The sequence below is a fragment of the Caretta caretta genome, chromosome 7, assembly GCF_965140235.1.
Source record: "Caretta caretta isolate rCarCar2 chromosome 7, rCarCar1.hap1, whole genome shotgun sequence".
NCBI lineage: Eukaryota > Metazoa > Chordata > Testudines > Cheloniidae > Caretta > Caretta caretta.
Window position 1 is genome coordinate 19,115,798 of NC_134212.1, and position 16,476 is coordinate 19,132,273.

Consider the following 16,476-nt stretch of genomic DNA (forward strand, 5'->3'; position numbering starts at 1 on the left):
CCACTGAATGCTATGTATCTTACATGTGACTCCATGAGCATAGGGAGAGACAATTGGCCGAAGGATAAAAGGTTTATAAGTGGAGCATTTATTTTAAATGACCTAAATACACTTAAATCCCCCTGTCTGTCTCTGCAGAAATGGGAGATAAAATAAGACTTTGAAGAGTTAAAGATGACCAAGGTGTTCTGGCCAACCGTTCTTCTCAATTAAAATAACTTTTGAATGATGAAACTTGTGTGTAATAAGAAAAGGAGTACTTGTGGCACCTTAGAGACTAACCAATTTATTTGAGCATAAGCTTTCGTGAGCTACAGCTCACTTCATCGGATGCATCCGATGAAGTGAGCTGTAGCTCACGAAAGCTTATGCTCAAATAAATTGGTTAGTCTCTAAGGTGCCACAAGTACTCCTTTTCTTTTTGCGAATACAGACTAACATGGCTGTTACTCTGAAACTTGTGTGTAATGTTGCTATGGCCTTTGTTTTTAAAGGCAGTTGAGATACCTAGAGTAGGTATCATACAATGTAGATATTGTTTATATTCTAGTAGTGTACACTCAGCCACCCACCTAACTACCTAACCCCCAAACGCTTATGATCCATAGTACACAAACCAGTTTTTTTCTCTGGTAGCTGGACACATGTTTCATGATAGGAGGCAATCAATTATAACAACTCTCATCTCTCAGCTTGAATCTGTTTCATTGAATACATTTGTTCAAACTGTTGGAGGTTTTTTTTAGATTATACTGTGCGTTGATTTTGAAGTTCTTAGTTGAAATTTTCTTCTCTTAGGTAATAGGATTTCAGCCAGCTTGTATGTTATGCCCAATGCCACGTATCAATTAAATGTGCTGGGGTAGGCCTGATGCAAAGCATGAATTATTTAATTTTTTTAAAATTGGCATTTTTATGGTACTCGCTATGGTAATGCACTAGCAATACAGAATGTGAGCCTTAATTTTAAGGAATAGAAAATGCTACTTTTTTTAGTGTTCCCAATTGTAATATTTGATGATCAAATATTGAATATATTCTAAAATGTAAGCAGACAGTTATTGACCTCTAGAAATTTCTTCATGGATTTGTATGGATTTAAACATCTGCTTAAAGGCTTTGCTGAACTGACACTTTAATTGGCAGGAGAATATATGCAGCTGTTTCCAAAGTTATTGAACGTATCTGTGTCTGGTAATGGGCTTTTATGCATGATGGACACACTGTATTACTGGCCATTTCTGATTCACTGGCAGGTTCATACTTTGTGAGGCTGTTTGTGACCTACAGTACCATTGTTAGGTCATTTTTGTGCCTTTTCTGAGCATATATTGCTAGTTTCGCCAGATTTTGTTTTGAGTTGATTTAGTAAATTTCCACTAGAGAAAATGGTGGATTCTATCAAATAGCAGTATTTTGAACTTCCATATGAAATATGTAAAAATTAGTTTAGTTTCCATCATGTTTTATCCTTCTATTTTATTTTGTCCTTAATTTTAACTATGATGGGATTTAATCTGTTAATTGTAAAGAATTTCTACCAGAAATCTAGGTGAGACCTAATTACTGTATCTTATTAATAGTTAAAATAGTCAGCCTAATAGTTTAACTTTTCAGTGGCTGTTTCCAACCTGTGTTCTGCCTGTAGCTATCTAGAATATTTCCTGTCCTAATTTTTTCCAGGAGAGGAAGAAGCGTGGAGAGAGTAACAATGAGCTATTTCTAGCAGATGTTTATGCCTACCAGGGAAAATTCCATGAGGCAGCTAAACTATACAGAAAAAGTGGACATGAGAGCCTCGCTCTTGATATGTACACTGATTTACGCATGTTTGATTATGCAAAGGTAATGAATGTTTTCAACTGAGTATTTAAATATAGAAGTATTAACATAATGCTAATGCAACTATAAACATTTACAAAGTATGGTTCTACTCTGAAAAGTACTGTGTAAAAATTTGTGTGGGGGTCCATGTTTATTGCCACAGATCAAATTTGTTTGGTTTACAAGTGGAAAAAAAAGGGCCTCTCCTTTATAAAAACCCTGTACACTGTGACCCCTTTCTAAAATGGAATCTGCAGATGCAGCAGTGCTGTGTTCTGTATTTTCTCCAATATGCTGCCCATGAAGCTGTTTTAGCTTTTCAGTGGGTGATTTTATCACATCCCCTGGATGTTACCATGGGTGTGTTTGTTTTTTTTTCCCCCATATGATTGGATGGAATGATAAATAGAAAATTATGTAGTTAAGGCCTAGAGTTAATTTTTATGTCTCTTGCCTTCTTTCATGTTAATTTTACTGGAAAGAGCCCTTTATCCTTAGTTTTTACTCCTTTTAAGAGTAATTGATTGTTACATGCAGAAATTAGTGAATCTACCTGTCACTAATTCACCTTTGTACTTTACTTTAAGAAAATTCTTTTAAATCTTTTTTTTTCTTTCAGTTTGATCTTGAGTTAATGTGTAGCTCTTATGGTTGTTTTTCTCTAACATGTTTTGCAAAGGGCACAGTGTACTAATCTAGTTCATCTTTGTTTACCCGAAAATTTGCTTCCCCAGATTAAATCTGTTTTTTCATTTTTTTTTAAATGCATTCCCATACAGAAATAAATTGTACACAGTTTGAAAAAAGTGGCATTTTTATGTGGTGATAAGAAAGCTTTCAAGTTTTATATACTATTTTCTTATCAAAATCCCTGAGAATGAGTGAATGAGTACACTGTTTAGTCTCATTCGTCACTCATCACAGCCTTATTCTATACACCACAGGACAAAGACTTTACTATGACACACATATAAACTATATGAAGCTCATGGAAAAAAAATTTCTCTAACAGGTTGTGGAGTCTGTTCTAAAACACTGTGGAGGGCTTTGCTCGTGGAAGTCTGACTGCCACTATTTTTGGCTGCAGAGTTTTGGCTCTTCAGAAACATAAATCTAATTCATAGACTAAAAGTTTCCCATCACTGCTCCTATGAATCTTTTTGATTCTTGGCAATAATCATGGCCACTTAATTAATACAGAGTAAAAAGTCTTGTCCTTCCTATCGAGAATAATTCCACGTAGAAGAAAATAAATTTACTTAACAGCATATGAAGAAAGCCCATAGATCGGTGGTTCTCAACTCTGGTCCACCGCTTGTTCAGGGAAAGCTGCTGGTGCACCGGGCCCATTTGTTTACCTGCCGTGTCCGCAGGTTCGGCCAATCGCGGCTCCCACTGGCCACGGTTTGCTGCTCCAGGCCAGTGGGGGCTGCGGGAAGTGGCATGGGCTGAGGGATGTGCTGGCCGCCCTTCCCGCAACCTGGAGCAGCGAGCTGTGGCCAGTGGGAGCCGCGATCGACTGAACCTGCGGACGCCGCAGGTAAACAAACCGGCCCGGCATGCCAGGGGCTTTCCCTGAACAAGCGGTGGACCAGAGTTGAGAACCACTGCCATAGATGATGGTACAAAGATGAGGGCTCTGAATGGAGAACTTCCTTGCTTGCCAGTTATCCTTTCATGGAAATGTGATTTTTATGCCTGCCATCATTAAGCATTTGTAGGTTCTGGCTCCTTATGACTGAAAATGACCACTGATTGGCCAGAGCTAGAAAACCAGTACTATGTGTGGAGTTCAGAAAAACTTTTGAAAATGTGGCCGTAAGCATTTCATCATAATGTCAGATCACAATTTACTGAAAATTCACAAATAATTATCTGCAGCTCAGGAAACTGAACTTTATGTTTCTAATATATTTCAGTGATCTGAGCTAGAACTCAAATTACACCAGACAAAATATTGTTTCACTCATATCTGTGCTTTGGTTTCTTAATGTTCAAACAAGATGAAGTGATCTCTGTAGCTCTTATCTTCAGCAGAATTGTGGGTGCATCTTAAGCAGAATCAATTTGTGCAAAATGTTACTGGCCTATGTTCCACGTGCAAAGATATTATATAAAAATCATAATTATTCCCCTTTTGGATGGCTTGCTCAGGAAAGGTACTCAGTTGGTCTTGTGACTCTGGTAAAGTTCTCCTTTGGTGGTTCAGATTTTCCATTGCCTCAGGATCTGCCAGAGGATTGTTTTTTCTTTTCTCCCCCTTCCTTGCCCATCTACATGCACCAAAATTTTTTACCTCTCAAGTGATATTTATGATTACAAGAGGACTGTTGTAATATACAGTAGCCTATTTTGTTAACAGCCAGAGGTTGCCTTAATCTGTCTTGCAGTGTTCAGGTGTGCTTTATCTGGCACATTAATTTCAACTAATGTTGTTGTAAAGGGTCCTAGTGCCCGGGCTTTATTCCTAGCAGAGGAGATTCATCAATCAATCATTAGTATTTCTAGAGTGGTCATCATTGTAGTATCTATGTGTAGTATCTAGAGATGGCATTTGCATGATTATGTAAGAGATTCAACTAGACCAGTATTTCAGAGTTCAACTAATTTATGAGCAGTTATAATGCTGTCCATGTAAAAACGTCATCATTAAAATATTATATCATATGTCATTGCAAGATTATCAATTATATTTGTTGAAGAGAAGATTCCAACCTCTGATGGCCTTGTGACTGGCCATCCCGAGGCTAAGCACTCGAGATTAAGATGTGCCATTACTAATCCAACAAGGAATGGATTTATTTTAAAGTATGCCTTCATGGCCAGCAAAGGAGACTTTGGTAACTCTTGGATTTGACCTGACTGAACTGTTTTGAGAGCAGTACTACTTCCTTTTGAGTCTCTCTGGCAGGTTCCTAAGGAACAGGCAAAAATAAAATTTTACGTCCCTTTCAGTGGGGAAGGTCAGTCAGCAGAGTGAGAGAACTTTCTATGAAAGCAAATGGGTGTGTATACATTACCTCTGAACAGAGGCACACTTCTATATAATCCTTCCTTTGGTCTTCTTGGGGTGTCCCATCTTCCCTGATTTGAATTTGATTTGGATTGGAGATGTATCTTCACTTGTTTTATACAATCCCAAGTGCATTAGTTAATGATTAATAATTCCTGCCTTCAAATTTGTGCATAGTGCTCTGTGTACTGTGATTTTAGCTGAGGAGGCAGTCGTATTAAAAAAAATAACTTGGTATGGAAAAACAAAACTTAACAAGCTTTAGAATTAGAACCATGACACAATGTTTGCTACAGAAAGCTTAATCCAGAATGTTATCTGTTGCACTTCCTCAGGATTTCCTTGGGTCCGGAGATCCCAAAGACACTAAGATGCTAATTACAAAACAAGCAGACTGGGCCAAGAATATCAATGAACCAAAAGCAGCAGTGGAGATGTACATTTCTGCAGGCGAGCACATGAAGGCCATAGAAATCAGTGGAGACCATGGCTGGGTTGATATGTATGTTTTAGCTCTGTCTCAGAGATACAGATCACAGTGTCTAATGTGAAGTTTAGTGCATTCTGCAGAATCTTAAAGAAAAAGAAATCTTACTGGCTTTGCTCTCTTTTTGGCTTCCATATGTTGACTGCAGTATAGCATCACCTATACTTTAGTTATAGTAGATGAACTTTCATTGTGTTAGAAAAGTTACTTGGGTATAGAGGGTAAGGACATGGATATATTACAAAATGAGTGGATAAAACAGTGCAGGGATATGCAAGGATTTATCTGTGAGATGAGAATGTTCCCAAAATGTGCACATCCCGGGTCTCTTCAGTATAACCTTCACAGTAGTGCACAACTTCTCATGTGTACTTGCCTCTTTCTTTTGTTTTAAACTATGAAAGGATAATAATCGAGGACTCAGAACTCCTGGGGTAAAATCCTGTCTCCTTTTGAAGTCCGTGGCAAAAATCCCATTGACTTCAGTGGGGCCAAGATTTCACCTCTGGTTCTAGTCCTAGCTCTGCTGCTGACTTGCTTTGTGATCTTGGACAAGTCACTTAACCTTCCTGTTTCTCTGTTTATCCATCTGTAAAATTGGGGTAATATTGACTGGACACTGATTTGGATGTTGGGTGAGATTTGTATAGGACCTAGTTCCACAACTCCTATTCATATGACTGCGTGATGGAGTAGTCTAATCCAATTGAAATCACTACTCACAGGAGTAAGGAATTACACACTGTCGCAAGAACTGGTCTTGCGTTTGCAAAGCCTTTTGAGCACCCATTGAATGCTGCTCAATAAGTTCATAGTTTAATGTCATCAATATAGTAACTTCTAAATGATAACCTATTATTGAAATATTTCTATTTTTTCAATGTAATAAGTATGCAGAATGAAAAATGCTGCTACTAAAGCAAGTGCATTTCTTTTGCTGTCTCTAGGCTAATCGATATAGCTCGGAAATTGGATAAAGCTGAGCGCGAACCTTTGTCAAAATGTGCCTACTATTTTAAGAGACTTGACAACCATGGTTATGCAGCAGAAACCTACATGAAGATAGGTGACCTAAAGGCCCTGGTACATCTCCACGTGGAAACTCAGCGTTGGGAAGAAGTAAGAATACCCTGATATCCAAACTTAGATGTTTAGAATTGCTATTTCATATTGCCTCCAAATGCATCTGGTCTTAAAGGTTTATATACAGCTTACACAGTATTTTGGTAAGTTACATTGGAAAATACACTAATGTGGTATTTTTAGGAGAGTGAGCTATGAAAACATTACAGTTTCATACATCATCAGCTACAGGGTTTCCTTCCACTCTTTTTAACTCTTTCATAATCTAAGTACAGTTAAAAATCATACTTTAAAATAATTCTTCTCTAGTGTTTCAGTAATGAAAATTGCATGGTAGTTAGAGCCCAGGACAAGGAATTGGGACACTGGACAAAGAGTTAGGACACTGGTTTCTTTTCCATGCTCTTCCACAGACTTCCTACCTGATCTTGAGCAAATCACTTGGGCCTAGATTATCAAAAGTGGTCTCTACTTCTGGATGTCCTGGTTGAGAGTCTTTTGGCTCGATTTTCAGAACTGCTGAGCACCCACTGCTATCACTGGCTTCAGCTGGAGTTGTGGATGCTCAGTGCCTTTGAAAATCAGACTGTAAGTATCAAGTTGGGCACCAAAAATTATTCGCCACTCTTGGAAAATGTAGGCTTAAATCCTTTGTGCTTCACTCTTTTTTTTTTTTTTTTTTTTCGTCTGTAAAATCAGGATGAGACTAATACTTCCCTACTGATAAGGGTGTCTCTGGGTATTTTTGACTAATATTTAAGCATATATGTCTGTTTTGTAAATGTGATACGCTCTACATGACACAAAATTGTGAGACAAATGCATGACAGGTCAAGGAGAATAATTAAATTTTTAACATGAGAACATAAGAATGGCCATACTGGGACAGACCAGTGGTCCAGCTAGCCCAGTATTCTGAGTGGCCAGTGCCAGATGCTTCAGAGGAAATGAACAGAACAGGGCAATTATCGAATTATCCACCTCTGTCATCCAGTCCAAGCTTCTGGCAGTCAGAGGCTTAGGGGCACCCAGAGCATGTGGTTGCATCCCTATCCATCTCGGCTACTAGCCATTGATGGATCTATCCTCCATGAATGTATCTAATTCTTTTTTGAACCCAGTTATACTTTTGGCCTTCCCAACATCCCCTGGCGATGAGTTCTACAGGTTGACTGTGCATTGTGTAAAGAAGTAATTTCTTGTGTTTTGTTGTTTAACCTGCTGCCTATTAATTTCTTTGCCTATTATTCACTTTCTCCACACCATTCATGATTGTATAGACCTCTGTCATATCCCCCTTAGTCATCTCTTTTCTAAGATGAACAGACCCAGTCCTTTTAATCTCTCCTCATGTGGAAGCTGTTCCATACTCTTACCTGTTTTTGTTGCCCTTATCTATACTTTCTCCAATTCTAATATCTTTTATGAGATGGGGTGACCCAATCTGCATGAAGTATTCAAGGTTTGGCACGCCATGGATTTATATAGTGGCATTATGATATTTTCTGTCTTATTATCTATCCCGTTCCTGTTGGTTCATCACATTGTTAGCTTTTTTAGACTGTCACTGCACATTGAGCAGATTTTTCAGAGAACCATCCACGATGACTCCAAGATCTCTTTCTTGAGTGGTAGCAGCTAATTCAGACCCTATCATTTTGTATGTATAGTTGGGATTATGTTTTCCAGTGTGCATTGCTTTGCACTTATCAGCACTGAATTTCATCTGCCATTTTGGTGCCCCCAGTTACGCAGTTTTGTGAGATCCCTTTGTAACTCTTCTCAGTCAGCTTTGGACTTAACTATTTTGAGTAATTTTGTATTATCTGCAAGCTTTCCCAACTCACTATTTACCCCCTTTTTCCAGATCATTTATGAATATGTTGAACAGCACTGGTCCTAGTACAGATCCCTAGGTGACCCTGCTGTTTACCTCTCTTCATTGTGAAAACTGACCATTTATTTCTACCCTTTGTTTCCTATCTTTTGACGAATTACTAAAAGACCTTCCCTTTATCTCATGACTGCTTACTTTGCTTGAGAGCCTTTGGTAAAGAACATTGTCAAAAGCTTTCTGAAAGTCCAAGTAACTATATCCACTGGATCACCCTTGTCCACATGTTTGTTGAGCCCCTCAAAGAATTATAAAAGATTGGTGAGGCATGATTTCCTTTTACAAAAGCGGTGTTGACTCTTCTCCAACATATTATGTTCATCTGTATGTCTGACTCTGTTCTTTACTGTAGTTTCAACCAATTTGCCTGGTACTGAAGTTATGCTTACTGGCCTGTAATTGCCCAGATTGCCTCTGTCATGTTTTTTAAAAATCAGCGTTACAGTAGCTATCCTCCAGTCATTTGGTACAGAGGCTGATTTAAGCAATAGGTTATGTACCACAGTTACAGTAGAACCTCAAAAATACAAACACCAGAGTCATGGACTGACTGATCAACCGGACACCATGTGAAACTGGAAGTAACCAATCAGGCAGCAGCAGAGACCCAAAAAAAAAAAAAAAAGGCAAACACTGTACTGTGCCTGTATTGCATCTTAAATGTAGGCACATCTGGGCTGCCTGTCCCCACCCCTACTCCACCTCGTGCGGGGCACCCACGTACAGCTAGGAAGTGAAGATGCTGAGATTAGCAGGCAAAGCTGTGAGCCCCTGCTGTTCACCCAAGGCAGCCAGAGCAGGAGCAGCACTGGGGTCTTTGCTGCTTTCCTGTAAGCCAGGGTGCTGTTTTCAAACCCCTGCCCCCGCTGGGGCGGGGCACTGTTTTCAAAACACACACATGCCCCGCTAGGAGGGGGACGTGCTATTTTCACCCCCTCTACCCTAGCCAGGAGGGGGACACAAGGTTGCCCAGGCCAGGGAAGGAAGCTGCCGAGCTACCCCGAGGTGTCCGTAACTCTGAGGTGCCACTGTAGTAATTCTGCAGTTTCATATTTGAGTTCCTTCAGAAATCTTGGGTGAATACCATCTTGTCCTGATGACTTATTACTGTTTACTTTATCCGTTTGTTTCAAAACCAGCTCTATTGACACCTCAATCTGGGACTGTTCCTCAGATTTGTTAACTAAGAAGAGTGGCTCAGGTATGGGAATCTCTCATCCTCTGCTGTGAAGACCAATGCAAAGAATTCATTTATCTTCTCCAAAATGGCCTTGTCTTCCTTGAGTGCTTCTTTAACACTTAAGTTTGGCCCCACTGATTGTTTGGCAGAGTTCCTGATTCTGACATACTTAAAATGTTTTTTCGCAATTAGTTTTCTGTCTTTTGCTAGTTGCTCCTTGGATTCTTTTTTGGTCTGCCTAATTAAACTTTCACACTTGACTTGGCAGAGTGTATGCTCCTGTCTATTTTTCGCAGTACGATTTGACTTCCAATTTTTAAAGGATGTCCTTTTTAACTAAAATTTTCACAATGTGGATTATTATTTTGGGCTGTGTTGTTTTAGTAATTCTGAAAGTGACGTTTCACTGAAATTTCCTCTGTATACTCTGGATCTGGTGAATTGACACTTTCCTGGTGTGGACTTTTGATCCTATAATCAGATTTATATTTAGGAAAGCCCAGCTGACTTCATTAGGACAGCACTTGGTTACAGGGGTCTGCTTACACATATGCATTGCAGAATTGGGGGCCATGGTTTGTACTGGCAGTCTTGTTTTTGGTTATGGGTTTGTTTGTTTTTAACATGAAGTATATGCTAGGCTGTTAGGTGCTTTTGAAAATTTTACCCTCAGAAATGTAGGTGCTTAAGTCCCATTGAAACGCTCAGTGGGACTTAGACGCTTAAGTCACATAGGTGCTTTTGAAATTGTTATGCATAGTCTGTGACTGTTCAATGCACATGTCAATACTTATTTTTATTGAATATATTTTCTAAAAAAGCAATACATTGTATTGTTCTGTGAAACCCACTCCATCCCCTAAATAATGATTGTTTTCAGGTTTTCCACAGGTTTCTGTAGTTCAGAAGCTGGACTGTTACTAAGTATAGCTTCTTCTTCACAGCTGTTGATTGCCTTTCTTTTAAAATACATTAATTTTGAGTTTCCTGGAGAAAATACTGGTTGGAATTTTCATCCTTCTGTATAAATGATATTTGTATTGTGAATTTTATTTAAACAAAAGGATTTATCTCATGCACTATTCAGAACTCACTTAAACCATGCAATATTTTATTAATGAATTTATTCTGTACCTTAGGCCTTTGCTTTGAGTGAAAAGCATCCTGAATTTAAAGATGATGTCTATGTCCCTTATGCTCAGTGGTTGGCAGAGAATGATAGATTTGAAGAGGCCCAAAAAGGTAGGACTGTACATGAGTTATTTGCTGGTAGCGTGCAAAATTTGCTAAGCATTTTCCAAATGCTGAAGATAAAATCTCTGCCCTGGAGAACTGTCAATCTGTAGAATACAAACCTTTTAAAGGGTGAGATAACTGGAGAATACGTATGTTCTTGCTGATCACAGGAGGTTGTATTCTGATTGTCAGAGAGGTCTTATTATTTGGTAAGGAAATATAACAAACTTAACAAAAGCAATAGCATCTATAAAAAAGGCTATAATTCTGGATTTTCTTTCCCAGTTTGTGCTTGAGTATAGAACAAACACCAAAAGAAGGCATGAGCCCTGCCCTTGAATGTAGGTAGTATGTAGTTCATACAAGATGGAGCATCAGTCTTGCTTATGAAATTCCTTGCTTCTTACGGATTTATATCATAAAATATTATCGGCATGTAGTATTTGTAAAATATACATTTACCAAGTGGGAATTCAGGACTGTGCTGCAGGTGTGCTGCTGTAGTGGAGACACTTTCTACATCTATGGAAGAGGTTTTTCCATGAGTGTAGTTAATCCACCTCTCCGAAAGGTGGTAGCTAGTTTGATGGAAGAATTCTTCGACCTACGGGGGGGAGTTAGGTTGTCCTAACTACATCACACAGGGTGTAAAATTTTTCACAGCCCTGAACGGCTAGATTGATCTAATTTTTAGCTGTAGACCAGGCCTTAGAAGGTTTGAATTTTGACTTGATCCCATAGTGTTCAGCAGTTTCCCCTGTTCACAAATGTCTGATCATCAGGATGATGATTTTGCTCTGTCCAAATTTTTTTTTAAAAGTAACTAGCCTCGCGCTACTTATGTACATGGTAGTTGTATTTCCTACATCATGTCCTGACACAATACAAAAGCCAAAAAGTACTTGCAGATACTTCTATTTTCCATTAGTCACTACTTTCAAAAATAGAAAAATACCAGTGTAGTCCTTTTCATCCTGTTCCAGCTTTGATGAATATCCTGTTATTTTTAAAAAATATCAGTTAATTGATATAATCACACTGTAAAATCTTCTTTGCTTTGGTCTCCTTTGTAGCATTCCACAAGGCTGGCAGACAGAGTGAGGCCGTAAAAGTGCTGGAACAGCTAACTCACAATGCTGTGGTAGAAAGCCGATTTAATGATGCAGCATATTATTACTGGATGCTCTCCATGCAGTGTTTAGATATAGCCCAAGGTAAGTAAACACAAGCAAGTTCAAATTTGTTACCTGCTCGTGCATGCACATAAACATTGAATGAACCGTGACGGCTTGATTAAAACCTCTTGCTCGCTCACTAATTGTGCTATATACTAATCTGCTATACTAATACTATATACTGCACTGTATTGTAATTCAACATTATATCATAATTCTATCTCTCTAGTCTGTGTGCTTATAAAAATCCAAGATAAGTCTAATTTTTAAATCAAGATGGGGTCACATCCATGTTTCCTAATTCCACAATATATCCCCTAGCCCCTTTTCTGCGCCTAACACCTGGGATAAAGTGATGACTGGAGGGCTAAATCATAATAAAACATGATCTTATAGTGTAGTCTACTCCTAATATTTAAATGTGGATGAGATTAACTGGGGAGACACTTCATGAATTATTTTAGCCAGCCAAAGAAGAAAGTTAGTGTTCATTAGTTCTCTGCTTCTAAATCAATTGCACTGGAGGAGAGGTGAAGATGAGGTGTAGATGAGTGTTGATGGAAACGAGATTGATGGTCTGTTGCCTTGCACTGTGTGGACAAGAGTGATCCAGTGGATATAGTTTACTTGGACTTTCAGAAAGCATCACAGTTTTGCTAATGCATGATAGTGCTGATCTATAGCCCTTCATACGCTGTACAGACACTGCAAATGGTTTTGTGGTTTAGGAGTACATTAATGTGGATAAAAGGAATGACATTAAACTCATTTTACTTTAACCTCAAAAGATGTGGATCAGGTTTCTAGTGGTGGAAGGCTAATATGTTCCACCTCTAGCTAAGCCGTTAACCTCTGGCTGTGTTAAAACCACTTGCCATACCATTGTGCATCTTAATATGCTTTATGTTAAAGAAGAAAGTTGCACATAAAATGGCAAAATTATATAATCCATATTTTGTAGCACACTTGGTCAGGTATATTAATCTATTGGAAGTGGTAACGCTGCAACCATGTTGTATTGTGATCTTTCTAGCTGAGTAATACTCTTGTGTTTTAGTATAGAATGACCAGAGGTGTAATTACTTTCCCTCCCACAGAGAACGAACAGCAGAAGACTGAAATGTTACAGAAGTTTCACCACTTCCAGCACTTGGCAGAACTTTATCATGTCTATCACTCTATTCACAGATACACTGTAAGATATTTTCACTAGCAGTTGTATTGTTTGCTTAGCTGGTACATTTTCTGCAAATAATTCAGGAATAATTAGGAACAGTTAATTACTTGTAAAGTAAATACTGAATGGATGCTGGTGTCACTGCAATGATCTAATTTTGGTTTCGGGGTTTTTTTTGCCCTGTGTTATACCGTACTGGATGTACCGCCATTCCACCCCTCAAACTACCTTTCTGTGACACAGAAAGAGCCTCTGCAGAGAGATGCTCTGCAGCACACAGTGGATGTGGACTTGAAGGCTTTCTTTCACCACCCCATCTGCATACTGATTCCACTGTGTTCTGGGCCCATTACTCCTACGGAGGAGGTTGGGACAGGATTATCCTTTAAGTGCTTTCTCTCCCTTTCCTTTTTTCTTCAGTGGCAAAGATGAGCTTTGGAGAGAGGGGCATGCAAAATCCAATTGTTGTCTTTTCTCCATTTCTCCCATTGTTGTGACTGTGTGAAAAGCACAGTGTAGTGTCTGAGATGACGGAAGTAATTTGATGCATAGTGATATGAAGTGTTCCTTTTCTAGCTTAGAAATTTTTTAATGTTCTTTTTACCACAGGAAGAGCCATTCAGTTTCCATTTGCCTGAAACACTCTTCAATATTTCCAGGTTTTTACTTCACAGCCTAACCAAGGAGACTCCGCTGGGCATCTCTAAAGTGTATCCTTGCAATGCAAAGCAAAATTCAAAAATTATCATATGAATTGAAGGGAATCCTTGGCACCAATCAGTGATGCATAGTCTTACTATTAGGGTATTCTTGTTCCCGGTTTTAGGGGTTCCCATGCTGTTCCTCTGTTAGATAAAATAAATGTGGGGCTGTCTTTAATCCCTGAGATGATGATCTACACCTCAGAATTATCACACACTTAGGCACATCTAGCCATACGTGCATACATTAGAAGAGGTTATCATAAACTATCAAACATGTTGCTCACCTTTGTAAGAGGAGTGCCTTCCAAGATGCAAGTCTCCAAACAAAATGTGTGGCTGTAAATATTGACAGTGCAGGAGCCACAAGTTGAAAGGCATTGGGAAAGAAACTCTGAATGTGATTGCTTCTAAATGTTAGATTCTGATTCTCCTCAGACTAATGTAGCTGTGTGTTTCTAAATGGTAGATTCTCATTCTCATTTTCAGGTCTGATGTAGCTGTGTGCCATGTACAAGACCAATTTTTTCATGGCTTCATTAACAAATTTATTTGCTGCATCTCTTCAAAGTCCTCCACAAACGACATATGAGTCCCACTGAAACATATCTGTTTCTGCACTGGACAATAGCAATTAAAAGAAGTCAGGGCAGTTCAGTGAATAAGGCAGTTAAGTGGGAGTCAGGACACCTGTGTTCCACTTCTGTCTTTTCCATTTGCTTGCTTTGTAACCTTGGATAAGTCATTTTCTTTCCCTGTGCCTCTCTTTCCTCATCTGTAAACTATGTAGAATAGTATTATTGTCCCCAAAGTGCTTAGAATTTAGAGTGTTTAATCCATACATCTCTGCTTATTTGTTACCCCCTGGGGTGCACACTAAATAAGGGGGAGGTGACATTTTGGTATAAGACATGGAAGCAAGATCCTGAAAAAGTGCCATGGGATCTGAAATATCCACATGGTGCCAACAGGATTCTGATGTTTCAGATTATCGGTTTGTGGGATGGTCCTTACAAGCATTAGTGTTGGTGGGGTCAGAATATTAACTGAAGCTGTGTTATCCACAGGCCAGTTTCTTATCTCTCTAAAAATCACCTGCTCTGGTATTTTAGCAGTCCGCTCACATTTTGTTTATGTAAACACATTTATGTGAACAGATTTCTTTAGTTAAGGCCTTTTAAAGTATTGGCATTTGTTGTGCTTCAGTGCATAAAAGTAACTGATTAAAAGTAACTGTGGTTTTTCCTGAATGCTACATATATGTTTGTTCCTTAATTTGATTATAGCAATACATTATTTGCACTAGCAAAGCAGAGTAAAGCTCTGGGTGCATATAAATTGGCCCGTCATGCCTATGACAAGTTGCAGGGACTGCAGATCCCAGCTAGATTTCAAAAATCAATTGAGCTGGGCAGCCTGACAATTCGATCCAAGCCATTCCATGACAGTGAAGTAAGTTCTGATGTATATTATTTGAGTTATTAGTATTTGACCTGATACGAGAGGCTACTTTGTCATACACACAAAGATGCTTACAATGGATTATGCACAGATTTGCAGTAATTACATTTCTGCAGGAAACAAAAATCCTCTCACCATTATTCGCCATGTCAGACTTTCTCTCCCTCTTCATTCCTAATGAAAATGAGACCTGTCTGTATGGACAAGTTCCTTCTTCACTCTCTGATCTCATATCCCCTTATTTCCCTGGCTACTCTCTCTGTTCCTTCAAGCTTCATCATCCCTCAATTCCATATGCACTTACTCCTCAGAGTGCTTACTTGGGTCTTTCTCTATGTCTGTCTACAGTTGGAGGTCACTTGTGCTTGCCCCATCTACTAGAGTTCCTCTCTCCAACCCTTTGAATGGCTTTCCTTCCTCAAATCTTGCTTTAAAACCTTCTTTTTTTTCTTTAGCTGAGGTGTGACCGCAGTGTTCTATAAAACTGTTTTTGATGGGGTGCTCACTAAAACAAATTGTACTGTGAAAATGCTTAACTGCAAATGAACATGCTTCTTGCCATCTGCAATAATGTAAACACAGTAAGACCATTGAAATCCATAGAGCTGCCTAAGATAATTGTGCAGTTTAGAAAAAACAGAAATGCATGAATCAAAGGACCTAAATTTGATCGAACTTCTGAGCAAAAAGAATTGCTTCAGTAACTTTTAGTCATCCTTTTGGCATTGTGTATGTGGCCCAGGACTCTGCTGCAGCAGAAGCAAACAAAAGTGCATCAGAAGAGTGGTAAAACATCTATTTTTACTGGGAAAACTTGCAGTTTTATTGAGAGAAGGAAAAATATTTGCAAAAGTTAAAAGGCTTGATTTCACCATTGTTATACTCCAGTTTTTTGCTGCTCTGTGAACTCTGTTGGTGTCAAACTGGAACAGTGCAGTGTGTCCTAATCAGACTCTGTGTTCAGAATGGTCTGTTTGCAATTACGCTGCTTTGTGTGTGTCTGTCTTTGCAGGAGCTTGTGCCCTTGTGTTATAGGTGCTCCACCAACAACCCCTTGCTAAATAATCTGGGGAATGTGTGCATTAACTGCAGACAGCCCTTCGTCTTCTCTGCTTCATCTTACGGTGCGTTGGAATATAAAAATTGGTTTTACTTTCCATGCAGATAAGTCTGTGCTTTCTCCAAAGGCTCAGCTAGTTGGTGTTAATTGTACACTATCAATATTTAATCAGTAGGTTGGTGCCC

At 38.9% G+C, this 16,476-nt stretch overlaps 1 protein-coding gene across 7 annotated transcripts in view; it reads left to right on the forward strand.

Annotated features, from left to right (window-relative positions):
- IFT122 (intraflagellar transport 122) overlaps positions 1 to 16,476 on the forward strand; it is a 49,545-nt gene that overhangs the window by 28,175 nt on the left and 4,894 nt on the right. For 5 of the 7 annotated variants that reach the window (XM_075130284.1, XM_048858601.2, XM_048858599.2 and 2 more), the window contains 9 exons: positions 1,684 to 1,845; positions 5,173 to 5,339; positions 6,272 to 6,443; positions 10,621 to 10,723; positions 11,791 to 11,931; positions 12,990 to 13,087; positions 13,679 to 13,779; positions 15,057 to 15,222; positions 16,244 to 16,355. In XM_075130284.1, the coding sequence (XP_074986385.1) occupies positions 1,684 to 1,845; positions 5,173 to 5,339; positions 6,272 to 6,443; positions 10,621 to 10,723; positions 11,791 to 11,931; positions 12,990 to 13,087; positions 13,679 to 13,779; positions 15,057 to 15,222; positions 16,244 to 16,355 (1,222 nt within the window). The remainder of the gene's footprint in view (positions 1 to 1,683; positions 1,846 to 5,172; positions 5,340 to 6,271; positions 6,444 to 10,620; positions 10,724 to 11,790; positions 11,932 to 12,989; positions 13,088 to 13,678; positions 13,780 to 15,056; positions 15,223 to 16,243; positions 16,356 to 16,476) is intronic. The other 2 variants (XR_012669195.1, XM_075130285.1) reach the window with 2 other exon arrangements.